The sequence below is a fragment of the Lampris incognitus genome, chromosome 6 (genome assembly GCF_029633865.1).
Source record: "Lampris incognitus isolate fLamInc1 chromosome 6, fLamInc1.hap2, whole genome shotgun sequence".
NCBI classification, from domain to species: Eukaryota; Metazoa; Chordata; class Actinopteri; order Lampriformes; family Lampridae; genus Lampris; species Lampris incognitus.
Genome location: NC_079216.1, coordinates 13,136,388 through 13,159,289, shown reverse-complemented (window position 1 = coordinate 13,159,289; position 22,902 = coordinate 13,136,388). Strand labels below are relative to the sequence as shown.

Sequence of the window (22,902 nt, the reverse complement as noted above, 5' to 3'; positions counted from 1 at the left end):
CAAGGGGCTGGCAGAAACAAGATTCCTATTGCTCTTTCTTGCAACAAAGATCATATGCAGCCTATATGCCGTCTATATGAAGTCTAATGGAGTCTATATGCAGTCTATATGCAGTCTATATGCATGCAATGACTCAGCCGCCACTGAACATGGCTAGTGATGCTATGACGTCTTGTGAATACATCACCATAAATAAACATTTATATAGTATATCATCTGGCTATCAAATATACAATGCTCTCTCAAAATAGAATAAACTTTCTACAAAGCTAGTACAAATGGATTTAAGAAATAGCTCTCTCATGATAACTATATAGGTCACGTCTTAGTATTTACACTGAACCCAAAGTAACAGAAACATCATAACAAATGTAACTTAAATATTGTTCTATTATCAGGCTACTGTAGCATGCACTCTCATTTAAAAAAAGAGATCTTTACTGAATCACAAAAGAAAACCACAAATTTATTGTAAACAGTTATGTTTCGACTCCTGCCTTGAACTGTTTTCATCTGACAGCTAGGGGGGTGTTTCACTTGTCACGGGGTTCCTATTTACATGTTTCCTATCCATGTCACATCGACACGTCTTCCATGTGCCAAACCGAGTGTAAATGAAACAATGCTGACGGTCAACCTTCTCACTGTACCATCAGAGCTCAGCGTCTGCCTGCACGAGTTCCCCTGCAGAAAGCCGCTGCTGTCCTGCCTCACATCTGCACCCTACAGGAGCTCCACCAAGGAAAGGTCTTGACCACAGAGCGAGTTGGTTGTGCTACACAGAAAAGCGGAAAAACGTCCAAAAAGTTCAAAATCTGCTCACAACTTGCTGAGACGTGCTGGCTGAGATCACCACAGTTAAGTGCAAAAACCACACCCCGTCAAACACGAAGAAGCAGCCGTGTAGGTGTGTTGAATATCGAAGACGTTTGAGGTGAACTCTGGAGAGTCGGACATAGACCGGCATGCTGCACCGACTGCCACGGGGCGGCAGGTCAACGGATAATTAGTGAAAACAGCATATGGGCATGCTTTTTTTTTGGTTTTTGGCCTCATGCTTTTCTGGTTTCAGAGTTGCACAGGGGGGACAGTTCAGGGCCGAGGGTAAGCACAGTCCAGAAAACACATGTGAACAGAAAGTGGCCCTAGCCATCAGGGTGAGGTCAGCTAAACATAGGCCCTGATAAAGAGAGCCCTGCATTGACAGGTGCTTAGCTGGGCATATCTTACATGCTTTCACCATTTTGAGGAGCGTACCGTAGGCAGCACAGACAAAGGTTGTTGGATCTATATATAGTGTTGCATTTATATCTATTATTTTTCATGAGTTTTGTATTCATAGAAGTATTTGCCATGGGCTTATTGCATTTAGGATTTAAGGGGCCCCCTCCCTTAAGGGATGCATATATATATATATATATATATATATATATATATATATATATATATATATATATATATAATCCAGTGAGTCAAGTAAATTCTTTATGAGACAGTACAAGCCTGATTCATGCCATAAGCAATCATCAGCTGTCAATAAAGCTACTGTCTCATAAAGAATTTACTTGACTCACTGGATTGATATTATATATATATATATATATATATATATATATATATATATATATATATATATATATATATATATATATATATAACTTTGTTTAAAGAAACACTCAACGGTAGGGAGTGCGCTCAACAAATAAGGAGCAAAATAATCCAGTGAGTCAAGTAAATTCTTTATGAGACAGTACAAGCCTGTTTCATACCATAAGCAATCATCAGCTGACAGCTGATGATTGCTTATGGCATGAAATTTGACCCACTGAATTATATATATATATATATATATATATATATATATATATATATATATATATATATATGTATATATATATATATATATATATATATAATAAGGTATGTATGTTCATTACTTTTGCAAGGAAATCCTCCTAAACTCGGTAATTTGAGACCGTCACAGATGTGCTTATAGAAATATATGTATGCTAAATTAATACAGATGTGTTTGTAGAAGCATATTATGTTGGAACAGATGTATATTAGGGTGATCCATGAACAAAACACACACCGCTATTCCTACTAAGTCTTTTTAAGGGCTCATGTACAATAACCATTCAGTGCATTAAATGTGTACAACCTACATTACTCATCATAATCTGACAACAACAAAGGACATTAGAACAAATAAATAAATAACTGTCAAATACATCGATAACCACGAGACATTCATTGTTAGAAACTCCATCTGATGCCATCGTCATCTAGAGAAGAAAGGAAAATAACGTCCAGGGAGACACGAAGGATGGATGGGTTGTTGGAAAGTGGAGGGAGTTTCCTGCAGCTTGTCTGCAGCTCAGCGGACCCCTCATCGCCCGTGTCTTCGCCATTCGTCACGGGAGACGGGCCTCCTCGTTCATTTCCTCCATCGCGACGCTCTGTCTCGTTTCCAACGGCGTTTCCACGTCCACCCCCGAGTCGCCCTAGTGGTCTGTGTGAGGGAAGGTGTCTGCTAACACGTTTTCAGTTCGATCTATAGTATAAACACGGCAGGAGTGAGTAAAGGATGATGTGAGGCAGACGTCTGTCAGCGTGCAGATGTTGCCCATCTAGCTAACAACGGGCGAGAGCTCTCAACAGGCCGGCCGTCATCAGCACCGCCGCTGTGGCTGCGGCGACGGTCACAAAGCGGTTCCAACCTACCTCATCCCCCTGCAGGAAGACAGCCAAACACACATGAGTCCAGCATCAGTAAAAGGCCTCGTCTATCGACCCTCCTCCAGTAGACACATGCACTGGGTTTTCAACTCCTTACTGGTAAAACTTACGATAGCATACCACTTATTTGTGTGTTTTCGCACTAGAAAGCATTTCAGTTGTTGCCAAAATAACTTGCCAAACTGCCCGCCCGTCCCACGTCCATCTTCAGCATATACTGGACATTAAGTTAACTATTCATATGCTGGGGAGTTTTCCCCGAGTATTTATTTCAGGCGTGTTTCGTATTTATTTATTTATTTATTTATTTATTTATTTATTTATATTCTCACACCCCCCCCCCTCTCTCTAATGGGCTGTAAGCAGTACATACACAGAGATAGAGATGAGCTCTTCTCGTACCTTGCTCTCTGGGACGCCAGCTCCGACAACCAGCACCAAACCACAGCCACTATTACAATCATTCCTATGAAGGGGATGGAGAGAACAGGGTGCTCAGACGGATGGATGAAGCTCTGAGGAGGAAATGAAAAAAAACAAAACACACACACACACGCACACACACACAAGGACCACAAAAGATGGAGGGAATGAATGAGTGAACAGATGGATGGAGGTATCCCATAAATAAACATAGGAAAGAGAGGGGTTCTGAGACACACGAAAAAACAACAACAAACAGCCAAAATGGACCGACCACTACTATTAGACGTCTTCATGAAGACAAAACAAAGGCTGCAGTACAATGATGGAGGGCTGTGATGGAAGTGACACAGTACGTCATGTATTTCACCGGGAAAAAACAACAGAAAATGCCCACAGGTCACAGCACAACATAAAACCCTCGGACACGACGGAGGTCAGCGGGAGCATGCGTGTGCGGTGCATGTGATGAAGTCACGGCAGCGGAGGAACCAGATCACAGCAGCGAGACACGAGAGTTACAGGCAAGGTGAACGGGGTGTTGTTGCATGAGGGGAATTCTTCTCCCCCGCTGGCCTATGAACAAACATCAGGAGTTACATGCCATGATGGTGACATCACTTTCACTGGACATTGTGAGAGGTCATGGACATTCAGAGAACAAGAACAGCGTCAGAGACAGGTACGGGTAGACAGTTTGACGCAACGCAGAGACAGCTCTTCACTGCCGTCACAGAGGGGGGAACACAAAACTCCAATCTTTTCTTTTGGGAATCCCCCCCCCCTCCTTTTCTCCCTCATTGTATTTGGCCAGTTACCCCACTCTTCGCTGCTCCGCCCCCTCTGCCGATCCGGGGAGGGCTGCAGACTACCACATGCCTCCTCCCATACATGTGGAGTCGCCAGCCGCTTCTTTTCACCTGACAGTGAGGAGTTTCGCCAGCGGGACGTAGCGCGTGGGGGATCACGCTATTCCCCCTCCCCCCCGAACAGGCACCCCGACTGACGAGAGGAGGCGCTGGTGCAGCGACCAGGACACATACCCACATCCAGCTTCCCACCCGCAGACACGGCCAATTGTGTCTGTAGGGACGCCCGACCAAGCCGGAGGTAGCACGGAGATTCGAACCGGCGATCCCCGTGTTGGTAGGCAACAGAACAGACCGCCGCGCCACCCGGACGCCCCCCATGAAACTCCAGTCTTGATGGTTTTGGAGATTTGAATTTGAATTTCCAAACAGTCACTTTAGTAGCATCATAGGATTTCAAAAATACCTGAGTATCAAAGCTAATCCTGGCACTTCTTTCAATCCTGAAAAGTTTTTCTGGTACATGTTTTTTTTTTCATTTTCTTGATCCGTCAGTAGTTTTATGGTGCTGCTGTCACAGAGAGATTAGGACGCAGACAAAGACCCCCAGCCTGAAGAGCAGTGGTACAGACCGACATGGACTGAGCACTGGGTCAGCTCATATCAGGAGGTACCTTGCTCAGGCTGAGGTCCGGACACAGAAGACGTAGGCTCAACAGACACAGGGTGGAGGTGGTGGGGTGTGCAGCGCGTTAGTCGACAGCGAGCGCTAGGAAAAGAAGCTTTCTGTTTCCTCCTCCATGCACGGACAAGGCCTTAGACGTCTCAAAAGCATCTCAAGACCAAGCTCATCTTTGTTTCATTGGAAATGAACAAAGAAAAGATGAACTCAGTCTGAAGGTGCTTCTCTGAAACCTTGCCCAAGACAACTATAAGGTCTTAAAATATGTAGAGACATGGCTTGATGACTCACTTAAGGCAAAAAAAGAAAAAAACAACAACAAACAAATGTTATAAAACCTACCCTCAAGAGCATCCTGATTCTTACACTGATCTGTAGTGCTTGAAGTGGAAAAAGTTAGCGGGGGTGCTCCCCTTGTTAGCACTTTGGTGCGAGTATTGGAATTTGCGTACCAGGAGCTTAGGTGAAGTGGCACCGCACAGAAACAGTGCCGCTTACTCCTACGCGTGAAACGTGGAGGTCTGCCCCGCCCCACTTCAAACACTGCCGATCGCAGTACACTATCTGCTGCATCGCTATCTGTTCTCTTTAGTCTCTGGCACCTCTGCCCACGCGGGGCCCCTCACCTGTGTCCCCCCGGAGAGCTTTTCCAGCTCGGCCTTGCAGCGCTGTAGCTCCTCCTCCAGCTCCTCCCGCTCCTTCTGGCTGCTGTCGAACAGCAGCTGCAGCTCATGGAGCTCCGCCTTCAGGCCTTCACACTGGGAGACACACAGTGGTCAAACACCCTGACACGACTCGCCCCCTCCTGACATGAACAAAACGGCCGACTGACTGACCACTGGATGGACTTCTATGCATCATCGAACAGAATAGTTGCAAGTAATGATTTTTTTTCTATTTCGAGCCAGCTAATTATAACTCTGCATTGTTTCTTGTCACCCATTATTGTGTAAAGCAATTAACCATCTGTGTGACAGTCATGGAGGATTGACCAACAGCTCTAGCTGTATTTTCCTTTGCCAGTGTACAGTGGGAGTAGATTTTCATCATATAAGTTCTCAGTTTGGTACTAACCCTCACATTTGTATTTTACAAAGGCTGAGTCAACAACTGTGTGCAAATACTTTTCCTGGTTTGCTTTAGTCCCCTTTAGTGCTAGTTTAGTCCAATTTGCTATCTTGTCCACTTGATTTATTTTTTGGTGTTTAGATACTCTTAGACTCTGAGAAGTCTCTAATAGATGTTCTCAGACCCTCTTTGTCCTCCTGCTTTAGGATTTCATATCTCTTCTTCTTTTTATTTTCTTCTGATATCACACCAAATCAAATCAAAGGAAGTGTGGACAGTCACAGTGAAGTATTCCAAAGGCAGGTTAGAAGACTTAACTTGCATGACACCATCTGAAATGTCTTTATGTAGAAAACTACACCCATAGTACAGCTGACATAGTGGTAAATCACTCAGGCGTCTTCACATTGTACCTCTTTTTGGACCTGCATGGCTTTCTCCTCTGCCTGTTTGAGCTGGTCCCTCAGGGAGTAGATCTCCCCAAAGCCTCCATTCCAGCTGGTTGGAGTAATGGGTTTCCCGTCAAAGGAGATGTTCTTCTGAATGGAGGCATCCACCAGGCGGCAGTTGGTGGTCTCCGACTGGGCCATGGTCATATAGCTCTCTGTCATGGTTTCTTCCAAGCCTGTCTCCATCTCTTTCCCTTCTGTGCCTTCCCCGACATCCTCCTCTCTCAGCGACAAGTACGCACTGTTGGAACTGTGCGTAGGATAGAAAGGGTCATGTGCTGAAGTGTGTAGTGTTTGCCAATAGACACACATCAGGTGGCTTCAGCCAAGCAATCTGATTGGTCAACGATGTGCTCTCGCTGAAGTGATTATGAAGAGACACAGTAGCTGAGTTTGTATTATGCAACACAACTTAAAATAAGCGTATACTTCCTCCTACTCCTTTCCCGTCATGTAATAAATAAACTGGCGCATACGGAGATGTGTTCGCTGAGTTTGATGTGTGGATTTGTTGATCACTTCAGATTATTGGCAATGGCTTATCTGTATGTTATGTTTGAAATAAACCATCATTATTTCCTCAAAACTAGGCTAGCTCTGCCTGTCAAATACAGAAGTAATTGTTGGTCTGACTCCTGATAATTAGCTCAGGGGGAAAGTTAGCTCATGATATTTTTCCTGTGTGGGTTTTTCTGCTTCTTCTTCTTAACCTTTTGTAATGATCACGAATGACTAGACTCGCTAGCCAGTTGGCTAACGGGCCGGACCCTTTAGCTGACTGGTTAGTGTGACCTGGGTTCGCATCCCGGCTGCGGCGGTTCTCGGTTGCCCCCTGAATTCGCTACATTTTATTCAACCAGAGAAGAAACTCATTGAGATTGGAAATCTCTTTTACAGGGGTGTCCTGGTCAAGGTAGGCAACAGCAGACAAACACTACGTTACAGCAAACAACAGAACAGTCTGCCATAACATAAACCAAAAACAGGGTACCAATATATGCATTTTCACACTACGTTTAAGAAAGCATGGGCAACTGTCTTATAAATGCCTCATTACTACAAATGGTGTCCCTGTGTTGCTGATATGAGATTTTTTCGCAAATTTGTTGGTAACCGGCAGCTGGGGCATTGTTTAGGGGAGAAATGGTGGAGTGATTTTACAGACAGAACCCCAAATAAAAAGGCACCATTAAGAAAGGAATCATAATAGTGCATCACAAATTAGCCAGCTGGCTAATAGTGCATCACAAATTAGCCAGCTGGCTAATTTGTGATGCACTATTATGATTCCTTTCTTAATGGTGGCAGCGCTAACCACTGCGGCACAGTGGTGCAGTGGTTAGCGCTGTCGCCTCACAACAAGAAGGTCCTAGGTTCGAACCCCGGGGTTGTTCAACCTTGGGGGGGTCATCCCAGGTGCTTTCTGTGTGGAGTTTGCACATTCTCCCCGTGTCTGCGTGGGTTTTCTCCGGGTGCTCCGGTTTCCCCCACCATCAAAAAGACATGCATGTTAGGGTTAATACTCCTGTCTGTGCCCCTGACCGAGGGATGGCAAGGCCAACTAGAGTTGGTCCCTGGGCGCTGCATGGCGTCTGCCCATCCTAGCTACACAGCTTGGATGGGTTAAATGTAGATGAAGAATTTCCCCACGGAGATCAGTAAAGTAATAAAATCAAAAAATAAATTTAAAAAATTAGATGCATCACAGTTTGGGGCCTGACATCACATCCTGTCAGGTGGCCCAGAATCCCTAGCAGCACTCCTGACCAGCTGTATCTTTTACCTGGCAGTATCGCTGCAACGTGCCCATAACCACAGTGGTGAACACCTTTACCTGATGGAGTTTTATCACTAGGGATGCACCGATATCACTTTTTCAATGCCGATACCGATTCTGAGTACGAATCTATACGGATCAGATGATGCTGAAAACCAATCCGATCCATTACTTTTACTGAACAGCGCAGATATTGATCCTTAGTTTGGGGGTCAATGTGCAAAATAATTGAGATAGAATCAGGTTTTTTTCTGCCATTAAAGAAAAAGAGGTTTCCATATTCTAGAAATGCAGGAAATCAAGCCATTTTGCTTTTATTTATAACGTGTTTCTCATGGCTTTTGGTATCAGATTTCAACCTGGGGTAAAATCTCAGATCCTGATACACCATTCTTGCCTGAATTCAGCCCAATATCTGATTCCAGTATCGGTATCAGTGCATCCCTAATTATCACCATAATATTGACTCCGTGTCATCATTCCTCATTTGATCCAGTATCATGACTTCACTGAGGGGACAACAGGTGGCCCCTGCTTTCTAAATGGGAGATGATTTGAACGATGGATCACAAGGGTGTGAATCACAAGCAGTATTCTAGAGGGGTCCCCCGGCCCCCCCCCCCCTTCCAGATGATCCGGTTAACTGATGACTGAATGGCTGTTAACCCCTCACCCTGTCCTCTGTCTCTGCAGCAGCTGCAGCCTCTCAGAGAGACGTATGTTGTCCTCTTTCAGGGCCTGGCACTCCTGCTGGAGCCCAAGGCACTCATCCTTCAGCGAGCCCATGTCACCTGGCACAACAGGGAAGGTCAGACATGTGGTCATTTAGTACATATGCCAGTAAGAATAGTCTGTCCATCAGCAGCTGGAGGCTTTAATGCTTTTCAAACATGGCATAGAATGTGCTAATGGGGAAATGGATAACACAAGATGAGGTGAGGTAAAACTGTATGTCCGCACAATATCACAATATTGACTTGTGAAGCGGCAATTATACTCCACACTGTGCATAAATGCGGGCTTAATTGTTCAACAAACAAAACAAACACTCAAAATAACAACATCACAGTTTTACTAGTTACACGTAACAGTGTGGGCAAAATGGAAAAATGATATCCTCTCTACTTCAGCGAATATCTAAGTGAATCTCTCTTGTCTTCCTACACTGGATTGGAGAGTATGTGGACATGCAGACTGAGGCATGCATATGAAGCAGCAATTTTATCAGCCCTTGACCTTTGACCTTTTTTAATGGGCTGTGAGGTCACATCAGACTCAGCACATTGTGTTGTTGGACACCTGCCCCCACCCCCCTCCAGACCCCTGCCCCCCTCCAGGCCCCTGCACCCCCCCCCAGGCCTCTATCCCACACACCCCCTGCCCAGGCCCCTGCCCCCCTCCCCTCCAGACCTCTGTCCCACCCCTAACTAGCCCCACAGTCCAGCAGTTATGTCATGTGCTGGAAGGGTGTGTGTCTGATGTTCAGCGGTGCCGCCCCTGCCTTGCCTCACTTCCCTAACAACAAGTCTGACTTCACGTCGCTGGTATTTCCAGAGCGCGCACACACACACACACACACACACACACACAAACACTCAAAAGCATTATGAGCACACTTTGCATTATGAGCCTGATTTATGTCCTTGACTATGGGATGCTAACTACAGTGTGAGCGCACAAAGTCCACAGCCTGTTGTCTGCACCAGCAAGGACAGGCCGTGCTGTCTGGATCTAGTTACAGCCAGACACAGTCGGCTTTTGTAGCTTTTTACCGTGCCCGTTGTGTTCATGGCTGTTTGAATAAGGCATGAAGATTCAGACCCGAAAAGCTCAGATGACTGAGTTGGAGCTTGAAGTGTTATCGGTAAGGTATTGTGTGTGTGTGTGTGTGTGTGTGTGTGTGTGGTGAAGGACTGTCCCACCGCTCAGTTTTCGCCACACCTGCTATATACATTCTACTCTTCATCTTCTGCCAACCCCTCACCCGCTGTCCCCTTTTTGCAAACTCTCTCTTCTTTCCCAGTTCCCCTCTCCGCTTTTTGCTCAGCACTGCTCTCCTCCTCCGGCAGCCTCCTTACCCTCTCTCCTCTCAGCCTCCCTGCGCTGGCTCTTCATGCTGATCTCCGCCCTCAGGGTGGTAATTTCCAGCTCATATTCCTGCGCCTCCTCGCTGAGCCGCTGCAGCTCGGCCCGCAGGCGGCACAGCTCCTCCTGCAGGGAGGCGATGTCGTTCTCCCGCTCTGCCGCTGCCTCCTCCGCAGCCTGTTGGAGGAGCACCACCGCCTCCTGGGCCATGCGCAACTCCTCCTGAGCCTCGGCCAGCTCACTCTCCTTCTCCTCCTCCAGGCTGTACATCTCCTCCTGCACTGAACGCAACTGGGCTGCGGGGAGAGGAGGAGACAGAAGGATAGAAGTCGTCCTCGTGGGGATGGGTGGGGGAGACCCCGCATCCATGTACGTATGTTTCTGTACATGTGTGGGGATGTGTGTGCGTGGGGATGTGTGTGGGTATCTTAATCTGTGTGTCTATGTGCGTCTGTGTGTGTCTGTGTGTGTTTTGTGTGTGTGTATGTGTGAGCCTCTGCATGTGAGGCACAGTAGGTGTGTGTGACGTGACGTGCTGTAGGCTTCGAGAACACACGTGAGTGTGTGCTTGTGAGTGCGTGTCTGCGTAAGTAGATGGCTGCAAGTGTGTGTGCATCCAGGCAAAGTTGCGTTGATGTAAGAGTGGAACTGATGCAACTGATGGTAACAGACCTGCTGTCATTTAGATGCATTCGCATATTTAGAGACGCAGTATTCTCAGGAGGGGAAATACTAAGCAGAACTCACAACGAGTGAGTTCATCATCAAATTATGCAGGAGTCCGCCCCGCGAAAGGAAACAAAAGACAAGACGGTCATACCCTCAAAGACACAGAGACAGAAATTCTCAATTCTCAGATATCAATGGGGAAAATGGAAGTATGCATTTAACACAAATTATTCTTCCCCATTGGCAGTTTGTGGGATAAGAGGAGTCTTGATTCTCTCTGACACATGGAAAAATGGAATATGTAAATTTCTCTTCTGATCTTTCACCTGCAGCCAGTTTTGTACGTCTGATGGTCATGAAGTCTGTGGCTGCATATTTAGCTGCTGGCTACGGTAGAAGTATTGAGCTTTATGCCACAGTGATACCTTGGAGATTCTGAATCTGGCGTGTAAAGGCCTCTGCCTGGTGTGCACTGGCCAGGCGCTCATCCTCCAACAGACCTGAGAAGAGAAGAGAAGAGAAGAGAAGAGAAGAGAAGAGAAGAGAAGAGAAGAGAAGAGAAGAGAAGAGAAGAGAAGAGAAGAGAAGGGGGAAGTAATTATTTGATTGACAAATGTACTGTGAGAGGGACTTAACCCTATCCCTAACTACTCTATATTTCCAATAGAAGATCTCATGATTTTCCTTCCCTGCATCTTTTAAATGTTAACTGAGCAGAGTCACCACCGGGCCATTGGTTCAGATTTGTGGACGACACCTGGGTTAAAATTAAATCTCAGGATAGACCACATTTCACCAACCACATTAACTATGTGGACAACCACATCAAGTTCACCAGGGAGGATGTGAAAAATGACAGGTAAGCCTTCTTAGACTGAGAAATTGCAATTGGTGATGGGGGACATTTGATTGTTGATGTTTACCGTAGACCAACTTTGACTCTCATCATCCACTGGAGCACAAACCAGGAGTCATCAGGACGCTGTACCACCAAGCTGACAACGGCCCCACCGACACAGCAGCCAGGGAAGGGGAGATATCCCAAATTAAACAGGGCCTGGTTGAATGTGGGTATCCTAACTGGGTGTTTGTCAAAGCCAGGAAGGTGCCCATCCAGTGCACCAGCCAATCGAAGAGAGAAGGACAACTGCCTAAATGTAAACCAGTGGTGATTCCAGATGTGGCGGGAGTGTCGGAAAAGCTGAGGTGCATATTTTCCAAACACCATGTCTCATCCATCCATCCATTATCCAAACCGCTTATCCTGCTTTCAGGGTCACGTGATGCTGGAGCCTATCCCAGCAGTCATTGGGCGGCAGGCGGGGAGACACCCTGGACAGGCCGCCAGTCAATCACAGGGCCCAGTTGCTTTAAAACCCCAAAAAAAGCTGCGCCAGAAGTTGCTCCACCCCAAGGATCGGGTCCCCCAGCACAAACAGAGCAATATAGTGTATGCTGTCAAGTGCCAGGAGGATTGCCGTGACTTATACATTGGGGAAACTAAACAGATGCTGGTCAAAAGAATGGCATGACACAGAAGAGCTAACGCGTCAGGCCAGGACTCCACAGTCTACACCCATCTGCAGGCCAGTGGCCACTCTTTCAGGGATGAGGATGTGCACATCCTTGATAGGGAGGAACGCTGGTTTGAATGGGGAGTCAAAGAGGACATCTATGTTAAGAGGGAACGACCATTCCTGAACCGTGAATAGTACACATGGCCATTGAAACTCTAGTTAAAGGTCACACCCATATTTGCATATGAAACTGGTCGCTGGTTTTGGTCGTTATACACCTGTATATATTTATAAAGGGTGGGGATACCTGCAGTCAGTTTAGACTGAAGATGTCACTTAGTTGAGCGATGAAACCTATCTGTCAATAAATGTTGTATCCCGATGAACTGATTCAACCCTCTTTGACTTTCTTACCTAGATTATTGAGTATGCTTCAAGACATGTTACCTGAGCAACTTACTGGAAAATCTTTCAAATGTAACCTAAATTAATTCACAGGTAATTATTGTGGCTAGGAATTGTAAAACATTTTCATTGCCGTGTTTTTTTTTTTCTCTTTAAGCCACCATTACTATGTGTCGTTGTAGAAACTTTATTAGCACTGACTCATCAAAGGACCTGCACAGTCTTTAAAAGCTTTATACATCCAGGAAAGGTTGACTGATTGTGCATGCCCTTTTGCAGCAAAGCCATGTCTCACAGTCCCACACTTATGTACATTCAGTCCAGGGAGCTGTCCAGCAGGACCAAAGGGTTTTGTACCAGAAAACACAATCAGTTCATCTGGACACAACGTTTATTGGGAGAAAAGTTTCATCACTCGTCTAAGTGACCCCTTCAGTCTCAGCTGACTGCAGGTATCCCCACCCTTATAAACAATACGTGGCATGTGACTGTGGCATAACGACTGCACCAACGATCGGTTTCATATGCAACTTTCCGTTACCATTAACTAGAGTTACAATGGCCATGTGTACTATTAAGACCAAATAAGTAGGAGTAAAAAAAAACAAAAAAAAACCAAACAGTATAAATAAATCAAAAAACATATCAAACATTTGCAAAAGCTTCCACAAACAGAAAATTTTTAAGAGATTTAAAAGAAGCTAGAGACTTAAGTGTGTCTGTGTTCAGTAGGAAGAGTGTCGTCAGCATAAAAATGGTAAAACACATCACGATTTTAAACAACCTGACCAAGATCAAGTCAAATCAATTATATTTTTGTAGCCCAATATCACAAATTACAAATTTGCCTCAGTGGGCTTAACAGCAACACAGCATCCTGTCCTTAGACCCTCTCATCGGATAAGGAACAACTCCCTGAAAAAAAAAACTTTAACAGGGAGAAAAAATAGGAAGAAACCTCAGGGAGAGCAAAGAGGAGGGATCTCTCTCCCAAGATGGACAATGTGCAATAAATGTTGTGTTTACGCAATTTACACAATACGACATTGAAAGAGGGTAACAGAATTATAATGGACTTAGATACAGCATGTATATGGAAAACAGAAGGGAGCCAAGAACTGAGCTTTGAGTGACACCACAACTCAACTGAGCCATTGAGGAAGTAGTTACCCAGAACAACAGAAAAAGTTGTTAGAAAGGTGTGAGCATATCTAAGAGCCGAGCCCATGATGCATACCCAAGTCTCCAAGCAATGTAAGACGATACTGTGATTGACTGTGTCAGAGGCAGCACTTAAGTCTAAATGAATTAAAATCGAGCAGTCGCCTCTGTAGAGCTGTCTTGGTACTATGAAGTGCTCTAAAACCAGACTGGAATATATTAAAAACACTATTGGTGTTCATAAACGATATCAACTGAGATGAAATTATTATCTCCAGCATCTTAGATAAAAAAGAGAAGATTGGTCTGTAGTTTCTTAAGGATAGGGGATCCAAATTAGGTTTCTTCAGCGACAGGGGAACAACGGCATGCTTAAAACTGTCTGGAAAAGAACAAGAAGCCAGAGAATTATTAGGAATTTGCAGAATAGTGGGGTTAACAGTGGAAGATACCTCCTTGAGCAGCTTAGTGGGGATGCAGGGGGATGTGTTCATATTGGGGACTGTACTCTCTAACACTGAAATTGTAATGGCTTGAAACGGGGTAAAAGAGGCGGAATTAACAGGGGAAATGGAAAGAATGCAAGAGCCTGGCTGGATCTGGGACCTGATATTCTTCACCTTATTTGCAAAATGAGTGAGACATTTTTTCGGACAGCTCAACATCAGGTTGAAAAAGAAGTGCAGGGGCGTCCGGTTGGCATGGCGGTCTATTCTGTTGCCTATCAACATGGGGATCGGCAGTTCGAATCCCCGTGTTGCCTCCGGCTGTCATGGTTGTGTGGCCTAGGCTATTAAGGCTCACCTGTCCCCCATCTTCTGAGTGGTGTTTCGGTTGACCTGCACCCAATTTGCCTGAGTTACCCTGATTGCCCCATTTACCTGATTGCCCCTGCTTTGCTCACCTGTTCCCCTTTCTCCGATTGGCTGTTCTGGTCTTGCGCACCTGTGCCCAATCTCCCTGATTGGCCCCCCTAAATATATATATTTCCCCAGGTTGCCCTGGCTCCTAGTTGGATCACCACACACAGATACACATACACACATAGGGAATCTTGGTCCCCTGATGCACCACGTCCTGTTTCGAGCCTTCCCTGCTGTCTGTACCTGCTGTCTGTAAGTTCTTTTGTTTTGTTGAAGCATTGTTCTAGCCCAGTCCGTCTCTGAGTCATGCATTTGGGTCCTCTATTCCTGCCCTCAGCGTGACAGTGTGATACGACCAAACCATGGACCCAGCTGACTCTGCCAAGCTAGAAATCGCTCTCCGCTCTCAAGACAGACGCCTCACTCAGCATGAGGAACAGCTGAGCTCCATCTGTCATGGCCTCCAGGAGATCCAAGCCCTTCAAGCAGAGCTTCAGACCTTGCTGACTGGCCAGGTGAGTGCACTTGCCAGTCAGTTGCAGCAGCTCCTGGTCCAGCTCTGACCGTAGTGACTGCTTCTCAGCCTCATATCCGCCAATGCCCTGTCCGTCTACCAGCCACCAGCCACATTGGCCAACGCTTTCCACTTGTTCCTGTGCCTCCGGCCAACCCAGCTGACCTGTCAGTCTCAGCTGCCCAGCGTCCCCGAATGTCAGCTGCCCAGCACCATGCTGCAGAGACCCTTCCTGTTCCAGAGTAGTCGGCTGGTTCCGGCTGACATCCAGTCTGTTCCTGAGCCATCAGCCACCTTTGCCGACGTCCAGTCTGTTCCCAAGCCGTCGGCCGCCTTTGCTGATATCCAATCTGTTACCGAGCCATCGGCCAGCAATGCTGACGTCCGGTCTGTTCCTGAGCCATTGGCCGCCCCTGTCGATGACCGGTCTGTTCCCTGAGCAGTCCAGCCATCTCTGATGCCTGTTCCCCCGGGCGGTTCAGCCGTCTCTGATACCTCTGCCCCGAGCGGCGGACCCATCTGTGTGGCCGGCCTCCAGGTCATCCAGCTACCTGTCCAATAAAGCTGCTCTGCCCTTCGGTCCTGCACCCGGGTCGCCCTCCAGATCGGTTGCATCCACCGGTCCAGCCCTCGGGCCATCTGCCTGAGATCCCTGGCCCCATTCATCTGCTCCTGGACCACTTGGTCCTGAGGCCTTCCCTGTACCCCCCCCCCCCCCGCTTGGTGCTCCTGGTTTGTTCATTTGGGATGTCTGGAATCCATCCCTTGTGGGGGGGGGGGTTATGTCATGGTTGTGTGGTCTGGGCCATCAAGGCTCACCTGTTCCCCATCCCCTGATTGGTGTTTCAGTTCGCCTATGCCCCATTTACCCGATTTCCCCTGCTTCGCTCACCTGTTCCCCTTTTTCCGATTGGCACTTCTGGTCCTGCGCCTAATCTCCCTGACTGGCTCCCCTACATATATATTCCCCCTGGTTGCCCCAGCTCCTTATTGGCTCGCCACACATATGGACTCTTAGTTGCTGGATGTGCCACATCTTGTTTCAAGCCTTTCCTGCTGTCTGTAAACTCTTTTGTGTTGTTGAAGCATTGATCTCACCCAGGCTGTCTCTGAGTCATGCATTTGGGTCCTCCGTTCCTGCTCTCAGCGTGACACCGGCTTGGTCAGGCGCCCCTACAGACATAACTGGCAGTGTCTGCGGGTGGGAAGCCAGATGTGGGATGTGTCCTGGTCACTGTACTAGCGCCTCCTCTGGTAGGTTGGGGCACCTGTTCAGGGGAGTAGAGGGAACAGGGGGGAATAGCGTGATCCTCCCACGTGGTACGTCCTCCTGGTGAAACTCCTCACTGTCAGGTGAAAAGAAGCGGCTGGCAACTCCACATGTATCGGAGGAGGCATGTGGTAGTCTGCAGCCCTCCCCGGATTGGCAGAGGTGGTGGAGCAGCGACTGAGATGGCTCAAGAGTTGGGCAATTGGCCAGATACAACCGGGGGGGGGATCCCCCCCAAAAAAAGTGGTTATGTTATATGGCACAAAACATAAGGCCAAGGAAAATAACAATTATAATAGATTCATAAAACAGATGAACTAGACATTTAAAAATCAAAAGTTGCAACCACGAGGAAAGACAGACGGGATAAACGACAGACAAACGAGGTGACAAGGATCAAACGGAATAAAAGTTGTGAATAACAAAGGCTTGTTACAAAGTAAGTTTCAGGAAATGGTTTAAGAGATGGTTGGCATTGTTTGCTACCCCCAGCCCCCACACACACACACTTCACTCTGAGTCAGCTTTGGACCACATATACAGAGAGGGCCACCTTTGCCCCAAACCCCCACCCCCATCCCATGAACAGCTGAGCATGCCCAGCGCTGATGTCAGATGTCAGAGTGCCGTCTAGGACAGCCTAGTCTGGAAGATTCCCTCAGCGCACACACAGTTGTCTGTGGAATGCCTGCACCCTGCCAGAAAAACAACTGAGCTCACTGTGCCATGTCTGTAATATGACACACTCTGTGCACGTGTGCACGCACGCACACACACACAAACACACACACACTCAAACACAAACATGCTCGCATTGAGTTTACAATTTCTACATGCCCAGGGCCTTAGCCAGGGGTTTTGTCAACCTCTGGGTCATCATTTTTCAAACTATGATGTGATGCCTCAGTTAGCAGCTAGCTTAAAGTGTCCGTGATGACTTATAAACATTTCCACTTGTGGGTAGTTTACGAGAACATAACGAAAAGGCAATGTTTTGAGTGCGGAGGGATGGAGAGCAGGGACGATGACAGACCCGCACTTCGCTGCGCTAACAGCACAGGAGACACGGTGTGAACGTGTAAACAGTCATCGCTGGAGAAGGGGAACACCTAATCTGTTGGTTTGAGATGATGGATAACAGCGGAAATTCAGGAGTTTGATGTCATGCTAGCATACAAGTATAGGCATCCAAAACAATGACTCGCTAACACATAAATAGAGTTCATCCATAGTGGAAAGAGAAGCCCCCTGGTGGTAACAGAGCTGTAGATGAAAGCCTCTGGTTTCAGTGTATTAGCCATCCATCCCCTGTTAGGTCAGGGCCACGGGGGGGGGGGGGAGGGGGGGTTGGAACCTACCCCAACATGCATTGTGTAGAAGGCAAGAGGACACTGGACAGTGTCAATCACGGGGCCCACACACAGTCACTCACACACCATTCAGACCTACGTATATGAACAACTTAGAGACTCCAATGTGCATGTCTTGTGTGTGTGTGTGTGTGTGTGTGTGTGTGTGAGATGGGGGTCAGAGTCACGCATACATACTATATGAGATTCACATTTCACATCAATATTGAATTAAGGGACTTTGTGTTTCCTTTGACCTCAGCTCAGAAATAATGAATCCCTAATCAAACGATGAAGTCCCCCGAGGGCATCTTTGCTTGATGACATGTGCTTGCTTTGTCCTGTGCTGCCTCCTTCTGTAGCTCACCGTTCTGCACATTCTCAGCTACTGTGCCAGATGCCATGTTGGGTCTGTCTGCATTTGAGTCTGTTTCTACGCTGGTCCTAATCAAGGACATCCTGAAGGATATATTTGATCTAAAGCTGAAGGAGGCAAACAAATAGGAACACTTGAAAAGTGAATACCATAAGTTATGTTTCATGTTATGCAAGCACTTACAGTAAATACTGTAGCATTAATGGTCTCATATGTAGTGTATGAGACTTTATCCATGAGAGGTACAAGGTTTTTTTTCTTCAAGGTAAGGGACCCCAGGCCCCCCACAAATGACTTCAGCTCCCCCCGTCAGTGAGGTCTCAGGCCTGAGGTGTAACAACACTATGTTAATTCAAAAACTTATTTTCATGAGGAGTAAAACTGTACACTATAAAAACAATATGGCTGTATACAGAGTACAGCAATACCTGCAATTCTCCCTGATTCTGCTTCCGGTGTGGGAAGATGGCGGCGCAAATTCACGTTTGCAGCGGCCTCATCCAGTACCGGTGTGGGAAGATGGTGGCGCGAATTCACATTTGTGGCGGCCTCACCCAGTACTATCCATGCAGTGTCTTTGTCCTTGCCTGTGGCAAGTTTGTTTTTGTTTGATGACAGGGAGAGCTGGCACTGGATCGGCTGGGAGAGCTTGGTCTCCTGCGTCCTGTGAGCCCAAGGATCATGGTAACACTGAGGGCGGTGTGACAGGACATGGAAGCGGGGCAGGCTAAGAGAACTTCTAGCCCATGCAGACCAGCCGTTCCGATAACAACGAGGGCAGTCTGGCAGTACCGCGGTCTTGCCTAGCTTTGACTGTGTTTTTAGTGTCATCGTGCGGGGAGGCGTGCCAAAGGTGTCTGGCTGGGAGAGCTAACGCTGGATCGGCTGAGGGAGTTTGGTCTGTTGCATCCTGTGGGTCCAAGGACCACGGCCCTGACCGGAGCTGTGCCCGAAGAGGAAACACCGAGGGCGGTCTGACAGGACGCAGAAGCGGGGCAGGCTAAGCTAACTGCCATGCAGTCCAGCAGTTCCGACAGTCATCCTGGCTGGCGTTCGTTTTGCTTGACAATGATTTTTTTTTTAAGTTTAAATATACACTCACCAGCCACTTTATTAGGCACACCTGTCCAACTGCTCGTTAACGCAAATTTCTAATCAGCCAATCACATGGCAGCAACTCAATGCATTTAGGCATGTAGACATGGTCAAGACGATCTGCTGCAGTTCAAACCGAGCATCAGAATGGGGGAGAAAGGTGATTTAAGTGACTTTGAACATGACTTTGGCATGGTTGTTGGTGCCAGACGGGCTGGTCTGAGTATTTCAGAAACGGCTGATCTACTGGGATTTTCATGCACAACCATCTCTAGGGTTTACAGAGAATGGTCCGAAAAAGAGAAAATATCCAGTGAGCGGCAGTTCTGTGGGCGAAAATGCCTTGTTGATGCCAGAGGTCAGAGGAGAATGGCCAGACTGGTTCGAGCTGACGGAAAGGCAACAGTAACTCAAATAACCACTCATTACAACCGAGGTATGCAGAAGAGCATCTCTGAATGCACAACACGTCAAACCTTGAGGCAGATGGGCTACAGCAGCAGAAGACCACACCGGGTGCCACTCCTGTCAGCTAAGAACAGGAAACTGAGGCTACAATTCGCACAGGCTCACCAAAATTGGACAATAGAAGATTGGAAAAACGTTGCCTGGTCTGATGAGTCTCGATTTCTGCTGCAACATTCGGATGGTAGGGTCAGAATTTGGCGTCAACAACATGAAAGCATGGATCCATCCTGCCTTGTATCAAGGGTTCAGGCTGGTGGTGGTGGTGTAATGGTGTGGGGGATATTTTCTTGGCACACTTTGGGCCCCTTACTACCAATTGAGCATCGTGTCAACGCCACAGCCTACCTGAGTATTGTTGCTGACCATGTCCATCCCTTTATGACCACAGTGTTCCCATCTTCTGATGGCTACTTCCAGCAGGATAACACGCCATGTCATAAAGCTCGAATCATCTCAGACTGGTTTCTTGAACATGACAATGAGTTCACTGTACTCAAATGGCCTCCACAGTCACCAGATCTCAATCCAATAGAGCACCTTTGGGATGTGGTGGACCGGGAGATTCATCATGGATGTGCAGCCGACAAATCTGCAGCAACTGCGTGATGCTATCATGTCAGTATGGACCAAACTCTCTGAGGAATGTTTCCAGAACCTTGTTGAATCTATGCCACGAAGGATTAAGGCAGTTCTGAAGGCAAAAGGGGGTCCAACCCGGTACTAGCAAGGTGTACCTAATAAAGTGGCCAGTGAGTGTATGTGTCAGTTTGGATATTTGTGTTCTTGAAGTTCTTGTAGTTTTGGGGTATGTGTTTTTGTCTTTGTGTTGCACTGCTGTAGGCTGGGAGAAACGATGTTTCATTTCATTTCATGTGCACAAGTGCATGAAATGAAATGACAAAGTGTTTCTGATTCCGATTCTGATTCTGATAATGGCCGCCCTTGACCCACTTATGTCTTTATGGGTTCATTTAAGCAGCATTATATCCCTAATTTCACGGCTGCTGTCAGTGTCTCCAAGGCACACAGAAGAGCAAAGGCAGCTGCCGTGAGCTGTGCGCCAGCCACGCTCGCACGCACACACGCACGCATGCTATCCATGATTGGACTACGACCTCAGATCAGACGAGACAACCCGCTGAATTTAAGATTATTACTAAGCGGAGGTCCATGAATACTGGGATGGCATCCAGCGTTTTACCTGTGCCCCCGTCCATAGGGTTAGTGGTTGTGTCAGGAAGGGCATCCGACGTAAAATTTTGCCAGATCATTATGCGGATTGACAAGACCGCCATCGGGGTTGTGCCCTCACAGGGTACCGATGGAAACTGTCGATTCCGCTGTGGCGACCCCTGGGAAACAGGGAACAAGCCGAAAGGAGAAGAAGAAGAACTTGAAGTGATGAAGTGTAGGATTTTTGCAGTTGATGTTCACTGTTGTGCTGGGTGGCACAGTGGTGCAGTGGTTAGTACGGTCGCCTCACAGAGAGAAGGTCCTGGGTTTGAGCCCCGGGTAGTCCAACCTTGGGGGTTGTCCCGGGTTGTCCTCTGTGTGGAGTTTGCATGTTCTCCCCATGTCTGTGTGGGTTTCTTCCAGGTGCTCCGGTTTCCTCCCACAGTCCAAAGACATGTAGGTCAGGTGAATCGGCCATACTAAATTGTCCCTTGGTGTGAATCTGTGTGTGTGTTGGCCCCGTGATGGATTGGCGGCCTGTCCAGGGTGTCTCCCCACCTGCCACCCAATGACTGCTGGGATAGGCTCCTGCATCCCCGTGACCCTGAGCAGGATAAGCGGGTTGGATAATGGATAGACAGATGGATGTTCACTGTCAATGAGCAGATAATGTGGTGGTCTGAGATTAGATGTGTGACCACTGGTCAGAAACTCAATTGGAATTTGTTCAAATGTCAGATGTGTCCTTGTAAATAATTTATTAAAGAAGGTAATAAAATGATCAAGGAACAATTATTATGAGAGTACAATAATTCATTGTCAATACCTGCTTAATCAATTTAGAGATGAAGAGGGCTAGGCACCTGTTCCAGCGGGTGTTATGTGAGAGGCAGGGAGACACCCTGTGCATAGTCCAGTCCATCACAGGGCCCATACACACCACCAGTCACATCTATAATTCACCCTGCGTGTATGCTTTGGACTTTGACAGAAACCATAGCCCCCAGAGGAAACCCATGCAAACACGCAGGGAACACCTGAATTACTCACTCAAGGACCAAGTCGCAGCCCACGACCCTTTTAATTTGAAGTATCAGCGCTAATCACTAAGCCTCTGTGCAGCTTATGACAGAACACCCATATCAGTTAACGGGAAAATATCCTGCTTTCCTGAAGCATAATATGAATTAAGATCAGCAGGCCGGGGGTTGCTGAATAGTACTAATGACTTGGATCACATTGACAGGCCACAGCAAACCATGCGGCCATTACATCAAGCCGATAATCTACTGAGGACATTCGGGTATCGCCGATGTCTGCAAACACACTGGGTATATTTCTCTCTGAATGAGTTTCTCATTCATTTGTATTTTTAGTTGCTACTCACATTGCCGAATGATGGAAGTTTGCAGTCAAGTAGGAATTATCTATATTCTTTAATATGAGGCGATATGAGAGCTAACTGCCTTTCCATCACGTAGCCTGTGGGAGTTTCGTCTTAGCAGTGAAGTACAAGTCACATCTTAAGTTTGTGGGTCTAACCTTGCATCTCGTGGAAGCTCTCCTGGTGTTTGTTTGAGGTCTCCCTGGCCTCATCCAGCTCCAGGAGCAACTGTAGCACCTGGGACCTCAGCTCCTCCAACTCCTGCTGCTCCGTTAGCGGCTCCTGCTCCTTAACCCTCTTCTTCTCCTCCCCCTCGCCTTCCTCCTCCTTTAGCTTCAGTTCCTCCTCCTCCTCCTGTGCTCTTTCCTGGTCCATATCCTCCTTCTCGTCGTTCTCCTCCAGAACGCCCCTCTCTTTCGCTGTTATCTCGTTGTCCATGGTGGGGCTGCTGTCCGCCTTCAGATCAGACGGGTCATCTGATGGAGAGATGTAAGAGGGGAGGGTTGAGAAAGGGCACAGGGAAAGAAAAACAAAGACAGAAAAGAAAGTGAGACAGAGAGCCAGAATTACATGTGACATAGGCTTCTGTTGTCACCCAAATTGTCTCATACTATAAGGTCACCCTG

At 47.2% G+C, this 22,902-nt stretch overlaps 1 protein-coding gene across 2 annotated transcripts; it reads right to left on the bottom strand.

Moving 5' to 3' along the window:
- Window positions 1-1,914: 1,914 nt before the first annotated feature.
- ccdc136b (coiled-coil domain containing 136b) lies at window positions 1,915-22,658 on the bottom strand. Of its 2 annotated transcripts, none has more exons than XM_056282283.1 (8): window positions 22,435-22,658; window positions 11,127-11,201; window positions 10,026-10,328; window positions 8,621-8,738; window positions 6,135-6,420; window positions 5,280-5,411; window positions 3,142-3,254; window positions 1,915-2,733 (listed from the first exon to the last, which is right to left on the bottom strand). In XM_056282283.1, the coding sequence occupies exons 1-8, from the start codon at window positions 22,649-22,651 to the stop codon at window positions 2,721-2,723; spliced, it is 1,257 nt and encodes a 418-aa protein (XP_056138258.1). In that variant the 5' UTR covers window positions 22,652-22,658; the 3' UTR covers window positions 1,915-2,720. The 2 variants fall into 2 exon arrangements, with proteins under 2 accessions (XP_056138258.1, XP_056138259.1); XM_056282284.1 differs by having other exon boundaries at window positions 1,915-2,554.
- Window positions 22,659-22,902: the final 244 nt, after the last annotated feature.

Excerpts from the sequence above, each read along its gene's own strand:
- ccdc136b (XM_056282283.1), bottom strand. The coding sequence starts at position 22,651 with ATGGACCAGGAAAGAGCACAGGAGGAGGAGGAGGAACTGAAGCTAAAG. Across the intron at positions 5,412-6,134 it reads CCATGCAGGTCCAAAAAGAG|TGTGAAGGCCTGAAGGCGGA; the intron begins GTACAATGTGAA and ends TGTGTCTCCCAG. Across the intron at positions 3,255-5,279 it reads AGCTCTCCGGGGGGACACAG|AGCTTCATCCATCCGTCTGA; the intron begins GTGAGGGGCCCC and ends TTTCCTCCTCAG.